The following is a 13,339-nucleotide window of genomic DNA, read 5'->3' as shown; positions in this document are numbered from 1 at the left end:
CCAAGTCCAAGCAGCATAGAGATAATAATTTCCTTTTGTTTTGGGTTTTTATGCCCCTCCTGCCATATCTCTGAATGGCAAACATAACTAATGGGAGAAGTCCACTTGCATGACTCATCTTCACAAGGAGGAGGACAGAATAACAAAAGTCTTTTGTCCTCTTGTTGACAGTGTGTAGGGATCTTCCAGTTGCAGTGTCCACAACTGTCAATCTGGTATAGATGGACCTTTCCTTTTGGGAAGGATATAACATTTTTTGTTGAAGGTCAGCCCTTCACATTAAATGATGTCTCCCCCTTGTCTGGTGATTTACACAGTCACAGAAGCTCACAATACAACGACTCAAATATTGCTTTACAATATGGGGTGCAGATATTATAAGTGAGATAAATGCATGCAGCAACTCACAAGCATTCAATAAAGTCTAAACATTAAATACATTCTTATAATTCTAATAGCTGTTTTAACAATACTAACACAGGGGTGAGTCAGACTGATTCCGGCTATATATTTGCCAATGTTCAATTGAGATATGGGGACCTTGGCATGAGATGCAACCTGGTCTGCCAGCATCTCAGTAATATCAAGGGAAGTGATGATGCATCTAAATTGGGTATCGGTGAGACCACCACTAGAATACTGTGTTCAGTTCTGGTTTCCATATTTTTTAAAAGATGTTGAAAAATTGGACAGTCTTGAGAGAGCTACAGGATTGGTTTAAGCTCTGGAAAAGGCACCTTATGGTGAGATGCTTACAGAGTTTTATCAAAGGAAAGAATAAGAAAGGGTTTATTCAGTGAGACTATAATTGATTTTAGGCTATCTTTAAGCTCACAGACAAAGCCATAGGAGACAATGTCTGGGATCATGAAAACTTCAAATTGAAAACAAGATGCATTTGTTTTACAGTTAAGGTAATTAATGATTGAAACACATTAGCATTGGAAGTGGTAAATTCATAATAAGTCTTTAAATTGAATTTGGATATTTTTCTAAAAGATATGATCTAGTTAAATGATAAATTATTGTTCTAAATTGTGTCAATGACACAGTAGGGAATATCAATTTCCTCTACTGTAGGAATCATTGGGTGACATTGCCTGCATTATAGAGGATGTCATATTAGATAGACTACATCAGTGGTTCTCAATCAGAGGTATGTGTATCCCTGGGGGTACCCAGAGATCTTCCAGGGGATACATCAACTCATCTAGATATTTGCCTAGTTTTACAACAGGTTACATAAAAAGCATTAGCACAAACTAAAATTTCATACAGACAATGACTTGTTTATACTGTTCTACTGAAATATAAGTACAATATTTATATTGCAACTAATTTTATAATTATATGGTAAAAATGAGAAAGTAATCAATTTGTAAGCAAGTAGTTTTTAAGTGAGGTGAAACTTGGGGGTACAAAAGACAAATCAGACTCCTGAAAGGGGTACAGTAGTCTGGACTTCAAAGCATGAGAGTTCAGACACATAAATTAAGTAGCCATAGAATTTGCTTTTTTTAGTTTCTGGTTCAGAATTCTCAGTTGTTTATATTTTATCATCTCATACTGGGGCATATTTTGCGTTCATTTACATAGATGTGAATTTGGAGTAATAATAACATTTAGCACGTAAATAACCATTTTCATCCGTAAATCTAAAATGTCTGCAAAAGTAGATAACCAGGGTGATATCCTCCTTTACCAACAGATCAACTAAAATACAGGGAACATAAATTGCTAGACAACACCCGAAAATGGCCAGGGCATAGTATAGCTTAGGTCTCATGATTCCTACTACTGTGTATTATCTATTGGACCAGACTGCCCCCTTCACTTTAGACGAATTCCTCTGCCTTTACATTGCCGTAACTGAGATTAAAATCTGGCTCTGTGTATGAAAGAACGGCAAATCTGTCACATATTACAGGAATTCAGGGAAGCTTTGCTGTGTGGGTTTGGGTTTCCAGATAGAAATTTTTCGTTCTTAGAAATATAAGTAATGACGCTTTTATTCGTAATTAAACAGACTTGTTACTGAACATACAAAACTCTCAGAAAACAGAGTGGAGTGGGCGTGTATCTTACTACACATTTTTGCCGATTCTTTTAACTTTTTCCGATACATAGGATGTTTTACTCTAGTCATCTGTTTTAGGACTTTCGAGACAGAATGGGTTAGCCTTTCATTATGCTCTTTAGACATGAGCGTTTTGATGAGACCAACCAGTTGCAGTTCTGTAACTCAGACTCAGAGTGCCGCTGTTGACCAATGCAGAGCTGAAGCTTCAGCCGGATATCCACTAAAGCCTCCTGCACTGAGATTGCTCAGTCAGCGATTGCGCACAGATACATGCAGTTCGCTGCTGAGAGACACCCTGTCTCGAAACTCTCGTGGAAAATTAGATTGAGATGGTAATTTTATTTACTCTCCAAAACCGTGGATTTTGACATTCTAACGGGGATTTAAAGCACAAAATCGAAGTAGAATAAATAAGAAAATAAAAGCAAGCCTGAGTGGGATGGAAAACAGGCAGAGACCGAGCGACCAAGCAGTCACACGGCAAGTACTTTGGTTTCCCTTCTTATTCTCTTTGTTCTGCCGGGTGGTATCGGAGCAGATTCGTTACTCCATTCCTGAGGAAATGGCCAAAGGTTCTCTTGTGGGGAATCTCGCCAAGGATTTGGGGTTGGATGTCAAAGAACTGGCGCAGCGGAAGCTCCGTGTCAGTTCGGAAAAGCAATATTTCAGTGTGAATGGGGAAAATGGCAACCTGTATGTGAATGGCAGGATAGACCGGGAGCAGATATGCGGGGAGACACCCCTTTGTATCCTGGCATTCGAAACGGTGGTTGAAACTCCTTTAAACATTTACAACATGGATGTAGCAATTCAGGACATTAATGATAACGCCCCGAGCTTCGACAAAAATAACGTTGTGTTAGAAATCAATGAATTTACACTGCCAGGGGCGCGCTTTCCACTCGAATCAGCGCAAGATCCAGATGTTGGATTGAATTCACTGCAGAATTACCGGCTCAGCCCAAATCAGTATTTTATCCTGGCGGTGAAGGAGAATGCAGATGGCAATAAATACGCAGAATTAGTTTTAGACAGACCTTTGGATCGGGAGCACCAAACTTCTCATATCTTGATCTTGACGGCTGTGGATGGGGGGGACCCTGTGAGAACCGGGACCGCTCAGATTAACATTAAAATCACTGATGCCAATGACAATCCCCCAATATTCACCGAAGAGATCTACGAAGTCAGAGTAAGTGAAAATCTAGCCAAAGGCTCCATAGTGGTACAGGTGAAAGCCATGGATAAGGATGAAGGATTATATGGAGAAATCAGTTATTCCTTCAGTAATGCCCCCCAAAATGTCCTGCAATTATTCAAAATAGATCCCGAAAATGGAGTAATAACAAATACAGATATTCTGGATTTTGAAGAGACGAATAAATATACAATGGGAATTGAAGCCAGGGATGGGGGTGACCTGACTGGTCACTGCCAAGTTCAAATAGAAATTATTGACGAGAATGACAACGCCCCCGAAGTAACCCTCACATCCGTGTCCAGTCCTATCCCCGAAGACTCTGTGCCCGGGACAGTGATAGCTCTTATAAGAGCTCGTGACCGAGATGCAGGAGAAAATGGAAAAATCACCTGTCACCTTCAACACAACTTACCTTTTAAAATACTGTCCTCCTCTCGTAATTACTACAAAATAATCACAGACAGCACCCTGGACAGAGAAAAGATCCCAGAGTATAATATTACAGTAATTGCCGCAGACAAAGGCACCCCCCCTCTCTCCGCCCAGAAAACCATCCTGTTGCACATCTCGGATATCAATGACAATGCCCCTGTCTTTGAGAAACCTTCCTACACCGCCTATGTGCCAGAGAACAATCTCGCGGGGGCCTCTATTTTCAGTGTAAAAGCCTCAGACCGGGATCTGGACCGGAACGCCCGACTCACTTACTCCATCCTGAGCAGCAACCTTCAGGAGCTGCCTCTCTCCTCCTACATCTCCATTAACTCCCAGACCGGAGCTATCTATGAGCAGCGCTCCTTCGACTACGAGCAATTTCGGGAGTTTGAAGTGCAAGTGAAGGCCCAAGACGGCGGGTCCCCGCCTCTCAGCAGCAATGTCACCGTCAGGGTGTTTATTCTGGATCAGAATGATAACGCCCCTCGCATCCTGTACCCTTCCCTGGGAGCCGATGGCTCCGCCTTGTTCGAGATGGTCCCTCGCTCGGCCGAAGCAGGTTATCTGGTGACTAAGGTGGTGGCGGTGGATGCTGATTCAGGACACAATGCCTGGCTCTCCTACCATCTGCTCCAGGCCACGGAACCGGCGCTCTTCAGCATGGAGCTGCACACCGGGGAGATCCGGACAGCCCGCGCCCTTGCGGACAGCGATGCTGTGAAGCACAGGCTGGTCACCCTCGTGAAGGATAACGGGCAGCCGCCTCTGTCAGCCACAGTGACTCTCAACCTGGTGTTTGCCGAGAACTTCCAAGAGGCTCTTCCGGAAATGACCGACCAATCGGGTGACTCGGCACCTCCGTCTGATTTACAGTTTTACTTGGTGCTGGCTTTAGCCTTGATCTCATTTTTGTTCCTCCTGACAGTTACACTGGCCATTGTGATGAAATTTTATAGAGCAAGGAATCCCCAAGTTCTGAGATGTTTCAGTTCTGATTATTCCAAGGCGGGTCCCAGATTCCCACCCAGCTACTGCGATGCGACTTTACCGTATAGCTATAATCTGTGTTTAGCAGTAGACTCCGGAAGGAATAACTCTAATATTCTAAAACCAAATGGCCAGAACGATGTAGGAGAGATTATCCTTTCCAATGACAACTCTCGGATGTTTATAATGAGCAACAGCACCTCCGCTTCTGTAGACCAAAAGTCTGAACCTGACAGCGTTGGGAAGGTGAGTTTCTGTGCTCATGCGCTTGCACGTGCTTGTATCTTTATATATTTTAGTAGTGGCAAATCAAGGGGTTATATATCATTTAACGTTAAACTTGATGAATTAAAAATAGTAATCCTCTGAACAACCAATTTTTATATCAGCTTTTATTTGTTTATATTTGTTCGGGGTCTTGACATTATTTAAGTGGTATCAAGGTGATACGGCAGAAAGTTTTCGACATATATTGCAATGAGAAAATAAACTGTATATCAGCAGTTTTCCATTTATGGCTATGTAGATAACCCAGCAGATAAGCCTTATGTAGATAAGCCTTTTAAATTCATGATCTTTTTCTTTTTGATTTTCCATCAATTTTAAGAATGACAAAACCATTAAAATATATTAACTTTATAAAATAATGGAATAAATTAGCAGATAAGTAAATAACGCATAACATCAACAGAAATGCCTCCAAAATAAACATAAAAATTAAAGCCAAAATAGAAGCAGTTAACTAAAGATACACAGTTCGAAATTTGATATGCTAGTCAGATTTCCTGTCTAGCTTTCTATCTCCCTTCTCCTTTCTGTTCATCAGTCTATGGGTATGTCTACACTACGAAATTAGGTCGAATTAATAGAAGCCGGTTTTATAGAAATCGGTTGTATACAGCCGATTGTGTGTGTCCCCACATAAAATGCTCTAAGTGCTCTAGTCGGCGGACTGTGTCCACAGTACCGAGGCTAGCGTCGACTTCTGGAGCATTGCACTATGGGTAGCTATCCCAGAGTTCCCGCAGTCTCCGCCGCCCATTGGAATTCTGGGTTGAGATCCCAATGCCCGAATGATGCAAAACAGTGTCGCGGGGGGTTCTGGGTACATGTCGTCAGGCCCCTCCCCCTCCGTCAGAGCAACGGCAGACAATAGATTCGCGCCTTTTTACCTGGGTTACCTGTGCAGACAACATACCACGGCAAGCATGGAGCCCGCTCAGCTCAGCTCACCGTCACCATATGTCATCTGGGTGCCGGCAGACGTGGGACTGCATTGCTACACAGCAGCAGCAGCTAACTGCCTTTTGGCAGTAGACGGTGCAGCTGACTGGTATCCTTCATTGGCGATCTGGGTGCTGGCAGCCGTGGGGCTGGCAGCCGTAGGGCTGCATTGCACCAGCCCTTGCCTTTTGCCTTTTGGCAGTAGATGGTTTATTACGACTGGTAACCGTCATCGTCGTACAGCAGTAGCTGGAACTCCATATGTCCCCCAGTCCCCCATCCCCCCAGTCATATTCTGCTGCCTTCACAATGACAATGATGGCTATCAGTCGTAGTATGCCATTTTCTGCCAAGCGCCCATCGCACATTAGCAGAGTCTTCCCTGAGTAGCAGATCATGGAATAGACCTGAAGGCCATCGTCATCATACAGGAAAAATGTGGCTATAACTGCCAAGCGCCCAGTATTTGCTGCCAAGCACCCAGAAGATGCCGAGGGCTATCAGTCATGCTGCACCGTCGTCTTAAGATGTAAAAAATAGATTTTTAGAGCTCTGCATGGTCACCTGTGCTCTCCACGCTGAGCAAACAGGAAATGAAATTCAAACGTTCGCGGGGCTTTTCCTGTCTACCTGGCCAGTGCATCTGAGTTGAGAGTGCTGTCCAGAGCGGTCACAATGAAGCACTGTGGGATAGCTCCCGGAGGCCAATAACGTCGAATTCCGTCCACACTACCCCAATTCCGACCCCCTAAGGCCGATTTTATCGCTAATCCCCTCGTCGGAGGTGGAGTAAAGAAACCGGTTTAAAGGGCCCTTTAAGTCGAAAGAAAGGGCTTCGTCGTGTGAACGTGTCCAGGCTTAATTCGATTTAACACGGCTAAAGTCGACCTAAACTCGTAGTGTAGACCAGGCCTATGTGAATGACCTCACTGTTCAGGGTTGCCATATCGAAAACAAAGCAACAAAGAACATATACTGGGTTACCCAAAAGGTGTAATATTTTTAAATATCCTACTTTATATATTGATGAAACACGTGCAAAACACCTATGAGATATTCTTGCATTATTTCCTTAAATGTATTTTCGATTTCTCCTCTGAAGTGAGAATCAGTGCTCCATGATCAGCAATGGCTGCATGTTTGTTTCCAAGGGGTGTTCAGTATTCTGGTTTTGGACTATAAACTCCTGAATGGGTGGGGCCCGTCTATTTGAGAGATCGTCTCTCCCTGTCTCACATACTGCGGTAAATGCATTACACTGCAGCACCAGAACTGGAGCTCCATCTGCTGACAGGGCTTTCTCTCTCCTCTGCTTTGGAAATGATTGCTAGTCCACCTGGGCCAAATTAGCCAAATACTGTTGACCTTTAGAGGTTGACCTTTAGAGCATGCTGCAAAGCCAATCTGATTTCATGGGCTCTTGGAGCCAAGGGAGACTAATTGTAATTTGTGCTGGTGTGCAGGATAATTTATATTTTAGTTTTCTGGATGTATGAGTCTTAACCTTGCAATTAGAGTAGGCTACTGGATTTGATAAAGTTCACGGATATTATTATGCTGTGCAAAAGTCTCTAAGGCACTGGATAGGCACTTTTGCCCTATAATGAATGCCTAAATTAATATATAAGTAAACAAATAAATAGATGCTAAATTCTAAACAGAAAGGCGAACAAATTGTTCATTGGAAGGGAAAGTGCATGGGACTGTGTGACTTCACACAATAATGTGTAAACTAAAATTAGTCTTCTTGTTTATTACAATGTGATATAAATACAGGATTACTTTAATTTATTATGCAAAAAATAAATCTGTGTGTCATTTTAAAATGAGGAAATTAAGCAGAGAGGTTGTGTTCCATTTGCCACAGATTATGTGACTAGTGGATTAAAGGGAAGAGTTAAGCTTTACAATATATCTAGCATAAGATAATATGCATTTTGCAACTAGATTTGTTTCATTAATATTAGGGCTGTCAAGCAATTAAAAAAATAATCGTGATTAATCATGTGATATAAAAAACTAATTGTGATTAATTGTGTAATTAATTGAACTGTTAAACAATAATAGAATACTATTTAAATATTTTTGGATGTTTTCTACATTTTCAAATATATTGATTTCAATTACAAAACAGAATACAACGTGTACAGTGCTCGCTTTATATTTATTTTTGAATACAAGTGTTTGCACTGTAAAAAACAAAAGAAATAGTATTTTTCAAATCACCTTTTTATCGTGAAAGTTGAATTTACAAACATAGAATTATGTAAAAAAACTCTGCATTCAAAAATAAAATAATGTAAAACTTTAGAGCCTACAAGTCCACTCAGTCCTACTTCTTGTTCAGCCAGTCACTCAGACAAAGACGTTTGTTTACATTTGCAGGAGATAATGCTGCCCTCTTCTTGTTTATAATGTCACCTGAAAGTGAGAACAGGCATTCTCGTGGCATTCTTGTAGATATTTACATCCCAGATGTGCTAAAGATTCATATGTCCCTTCATGCTTCAACCACCATTCCATGGGACATGCATCCATGCTGAGGACGGGTTCTGCTCCATAAGAATCCAAAGCAGTACAGACTGAAGCATGTTCATTTTCATTATCTGAGTCAGATGCCACCAGCAGAAGATTGATTTTCATTTTTGGTGGTTTGGGGTATTTTTTGCATTGGAGTGTTGCTCTTTTAAGACTTCTGAAAGAATGCTCCACACCCCACCCCTCTCAGATTTCGAAAGGCACTTCAGATTCTTAAACCTTGGGTCCAGTGCCATAGCTATCTTTAGAAATCTCAGGTTGGTACCTTCTTTGCCTTTTGTGAAATCTGCAGTGAAAGTGTTCTTAAAATGAACAGCATATGCTGGGTCATCATTTGAAACTGCTATAACATTAAATATATGGCAGAATGCCGGTAAAACAGAGCAGGGGACATACAATTCTGCCCCAAGGAGTTCAGTCACAAATTTAAATAATGCATTTTGTAACAAGTGTCATCAGCATGGAAGCATGTCCTCTGCCTAAGCATGATGGGGCATACGAAAACAAATAACATTGCCTGTTCTCACTTTCAGGTGACATTGTAAATAAGAAGCGGGCAGCATTATCTCCCATAAATGTAAACAAACTTGTTTCTCTTAGGCATTGGCTGAACAAGAAGTAGGACTGAGTGGACTTGTAGGCTCTGAAGTTTTACATTGTTTTGGTTTTGAGTGCAGATATGTAACAAAAAAATCTACATTTGTAAATTGCACTTCCACAACAGACATTGCACAACACTACTTGTATGAGGTGAATTTAAAAATACTATTTTTGTTTATCATTTTACAGTGCAAATATTTGTAATAAAAATAATATACACTTTGATTTCAATTACAACACAGAATATATATGAAAATGTAGAAAAACATCCAAAATATTTAATAAATGTCAATTGGTACTCTATTGTTTAACAGTGCAATTAAAACTGCTATTAATCGTGATTAATTTTGGGGGGTTAATCACCTCAGTTAACTGTGATTAATGACAGCCCTAATTAATATATAATATACATTAGGAGACTAAAGATGCTGGATAAATTAGCTAACACATATATTGGGGGGAAATGCGTTTAAAATTATGTACCTAAACTGCTGCAGTTATTGGTTGAGACTCTGAGCGTCGCTGTTCACCAGTCAGGGAGACAAAAGCGAAGAGAGATCCAGCCAGCACCCGCCCCGCTGTAACAGATCGCACAACAGGCAGACCAGACACTCTTTGTAAAAGCCAGAATACACAGTACAGCATAGCTGCACTAACCCCCCTGGGAAAGCTCTTGATCCACGAACTACTGATTGAAGAGCGGGATTTTTATTTTTACTATTTTTTATATACTGTTCTGACACTCGGACTCTAAGGCATCTATTTCCAGTGCTAGACATGACGGATATAAAAAGGCTCCGGGACTGCAACTGGCGAGTCCTGTTCTGCTTTGTATTTTTTACCGTTTGGGAGGCAGTTTCTGGGCACATTCGCTATTCCATTCCGGAGGAAATGCAGAAAGGCTCTTTCGTGGGGAATATCGTTCAGGATCTGGGACTCGATAAAAAGGAGTTTTCAGACCGCGGTGTCCGCATTGTTTCCAGAGGTAGGACTCAGTATTTTGCTTTGAATGTTAAAAGCGGTTATTTATGCCCCACGGAAAGGATTGACAGAGAGCAGATCTGTGACCAAATGGAGAAATGTCTGTTACATTTTGAGGTTCTCGTTAAGGATAAAGCTAAACTTTTCCCAGTTGAAGTTGAAATCACAGATATTAATGACAATGCGCCCCGCTTCCAAGAAGATGAATTGGAATTTAGAATCAGTGAGTTAGCCGCTGTGGGAACCCGATATTATCTTGAGGGGGCGCAGGATGCAGATGTGGGAACCAATTCTGTGCAGGGCTATTATCTCAGCAGTAACAAACACTTCTCTTTGGATGTGCAAACGGGAGCTGACGGAGACAAATATGCGGAACTGGTGCTGGAAAAGTCTCTAGACCGGGAAGAACAAGCTGTTCACGATCTAATCCTCACAGCCACTGACGGGGGAGATCCAGTCAGGTCCGGCACTGCGCAGATCCGCGTTATCGTCCTTGACGCAAATGACAATGCACCAGTTTTCAGTCAGCCTGTCTATAAAGTGAATGTTTTGGAAAATGTGCCCATCGGGTCTCTGCTGCTGGCAGTAAACGCCACAGATCCCGACGAAGCGATAAATTCGGAGGTCACATATTCACTCCGGAAGATGAAAGACAAAGCGTCTCAGATATTCCAGGTGGATTCTAAAACGGGAGAAATATCAACTGTGGGACACCTGGACTATGAGGAAGCTGCATTATATGAAATGGAGATTCAAGCCAAAGACGTTGGAGACCTCTCGGCTAGGTCTAAAGTCCTGGTTACTGTGATTGATGTTAATGATAATGAGCCTCAAATTACAGTCACCTCACTCACCAACTCTGTGAGCGAAGATAGCCCACCGGGAACTGTAATCGCCTTTATAAATTTACATGATCTGGATTCTGGAGAGAATGGTGTTGTCATATGTTCTATACCACCCAACCTGCCATTCAGGTTACAGAAATCATTTGACAATTATTACAGCTTGGTGAGTGACAGAGCATTGGACAGGGAGCGGGTCTCCGATTACAATGTAAGTATCACAGCCACAGACCGAGGGACTCCTCCTTTATCATCAACAACAACTATTTTAGTACATCTTTCAGACATAAACGACAACGCTCCTATTTTCAACCAGACATCCTACACTTTATACAGCACAGAGAACAATCCCAGAGGAGCTTCCCTTTGTTCCCTGAAAGCGAATGATCCTGACTGGAGGGAGAACGCCCGAGTCACTTACTCAATTATTGAAGAAGACAGAAGCGAAGTGCCCTTGTCCTCCTCCATCTCCATTAACTCCGAGACTGGGGCTCTCTACGCTCTGCGCTCCTTCGATTACGAACAGTTCCGGGAGATTCGGTTCCAAGTGCAGGCTCAGGATGGGGGTTCCCCACCTCTCAGCAGTAATGTCTCCGTCACTCTCTTTATACTGGATCAGAATGACAATACCCCGCAAATCTTACACCCCTCCTTTCCCACAGATGGCTCCACGGGAGTGGAGTTGGCCCCTCGCTCCTCCGAGCCGGGTTACCTGGTCACTAAGGTGGTGGCGGTGGATGCAGACTCCGGGCAGAACGCCTGGCTCTCCTACCAGCTGCTGAAGGCTACAGAGCCGGGGCTCTTCTGTGTGGGACTCCACAGCGGCGAGATCAGGACAGCGCGCTACTTTCTCGACAAAGATGCGCTCAAGCAAAGTCTGGTGGTTTTAGTGAAGGACAACGGGCAGCCCCCTCTCTCTGCCACGGCCACTGTCACGGTGGTGGTGGCTGACAGCATCCCCGAATTCCTCTCCGATTTAAGCAGCCTCTCAGCTCCTGCAGACCCCCAGTCCAGCCTCACCTTGTATTTGGTGATCGCTGTGGCTTCCGTTTCCTGCTTGTTCTTTACCTTTATCATAGTGTTACTGGCCCTGAGGCTCCGCCGGTGGAGAAACTCGCATCTGTTTGACTCCTCGAGTGTGACTTTCAGTGGAGTTCCCGTCTCGCAGTTTGTGGGGCTCGATGGAGTCAGAGCTTTTCTCCACTCCTACTCACATGAGGTTTCTCTCACCACGGACTCCAGAAAGAGCCAATTCAACTTTCCCAGATCAAACTATTCAAATACTCTGACCAGTCAGCATACCTGTGAGATAAAGGATCCTGTGTCAATATCGGGAGATTTAAAGAATGGCGATGGCGAGCATAAATTTGTTCAAGTGAGTTTGCTTCTTTTCTTATTTTTCTTTTTAACCACGTTGATGTGTTTTAGGAGCCGGAAATATTATTTATTTATTTATTGTAAAACCCATCGCCTTTTTTGATCCATCACGCATTATTACCTTGTATTAGAGTGATCCCACTTTCCTTATGACCCTCTACTTCCTTTCCGTCTTCATTAGGGTAGGTTTTTTGTTGTTTGTTTGTTTGTTTGTTTGAGCCTTAATTCATGACTCAGGTTCAAGTAACATAGCAAATCTTCCAGGCAAGCGTGATGTGTACTTTTTTGTTTACACACAATTAGATCTCGATCTTCATTGCAGCTTTTCGACGTTACTACAATTCAAACAGGAATACCAGTGTAGCGTAACATATACAGTATTTTTAAAGGGAACTACAATTGTTTGTTGGAAGGAAGGATCAGTTTACAGAGGGTCTTATAACAACTCCGAGAAACCTTTTTGAATGAAGCTTCAATCTCCTCGGTTACGTATATATTATGTTTACTTGTTTAGTTTCCGATAGGTGTTATTAGATCTTGACAATCCTGTGCTCTCTTTACATCAAAGTACCATAAATCCCACGAAATCCACCAGACCAGAATTAGGCCGTTTACACGGAAAGATGACTGAAAAGGTATTTTATTTTTGAAGGAAGTTCTGAAGAGAAATAATTTTGTTGTGCCAGGGCCCTGATTCTGGATAGGGAAATTTTGTAATAATAACAATTTCATTGCGCTTTTTGTTAAAATCAAGCCACTTTGGTGACAGAACATACAAACTACACAAAAAGCAGACAAAATGGAAACCCATACCATTCAGCTTTCCTAAATTCTTTTTGTGTGTTCGTTATATATTCTTCTACCTAAGGATGGACGAGGGAATGCATTGATCCAAACGAATTTCCATTGCCCTCTCTGTACCTACGTCCTGGCTTTTATCATATCATTCGAGATGCAGTTCTCCGGCAGAGACTCAGAGTGCCGCTGTTGGCCAATACGGCGCGGAGCTGCAGCCGGAGATCCATTGGAGCCGGCTGCAGGGTGATTGCTCAATCACATAGTGCAGAGCAGAGA

General features: G+C 42.4%; 2 protein-coding genes across 2 annotated transcripts; both read left to right on the top strand.

Moving 5' to 3' along the window:
- The first annotated feature begins 2,519 nt into the window (after positions 1 to 2,519).
- On the top strand, positions 2,520 to 5,072 carry LOC135882926 (protocadherin gamma-B1-like). The gene has a single exon (XM_065409955.1). The coding sequence runs from the start codon at positions 2,520 to 2,522 to the stop codon at positions 5,070 to 5,072; it is 2,553 nt and encodes an 850-aa protein (XP_065266027.1).
- A 4,770-nt stretch (positions 5,073 to 9,842) lies between these two features.
- On the top strand, positions 9,843 to 12,634 carry LOC135882925 (protocadherin gamma-A12-like). The gene is made up of 2 exons (XM_065409954.1): positions 9,843 to 12,263; positions 12,569 to 12,634. Exons 1-2 carry the CDS (start codon positions 9,843 to 9,845, stop codon positions 12,632 to 12,634), a joined length of 2,487 nt encoding a protein of 828 aa, XP_065266026.1.
- Positions 12,635 to 13,339: the final 705 nt, after the last annotated feature.

The sequence above is a fragment of the Emys orbicularis genome, chromosome 8 (assembly GCF_028017835.1).
Source record: "Emys orbicularis isolate rEmyOrb1 chromosome 8, rEmyOrb1.hap1, whole genome shotgun sequence".
In the NCBI taxonomy this organism is placed as follows: Eukaryota; Metazoa; Chordata; order Testudines; family Emydidae; genus Emys; species Emys orbicularis.
Note: the sequence above shows the minus strand (reverse complement) of the source record. Positions and strands in the feature narration are given on the sequence as shown.

Coding starts and splice junctions, on each gene's coding strand:
- LOC135882926 (XM_065409955.1), top strand. CDS start 2,520: ATGGAAAACAGGCAGAGACCGAGCGACCAAGCAGTCACACGGCAAGTA.
- LOC135882925 (XM_065409954.1), top strand. CDS start 9,843: ATGACGGATATAAAAAGGCTCCGGGACTGCAACTGGCGAGTCCTGTTC. Junction 12,264..12,568: donor GCGAGCATAAATTTGTTCAA/GTGAGTTTGCTT, acceptor ACACACAATTAG/ATCTCGATCTTCATTGCAGC.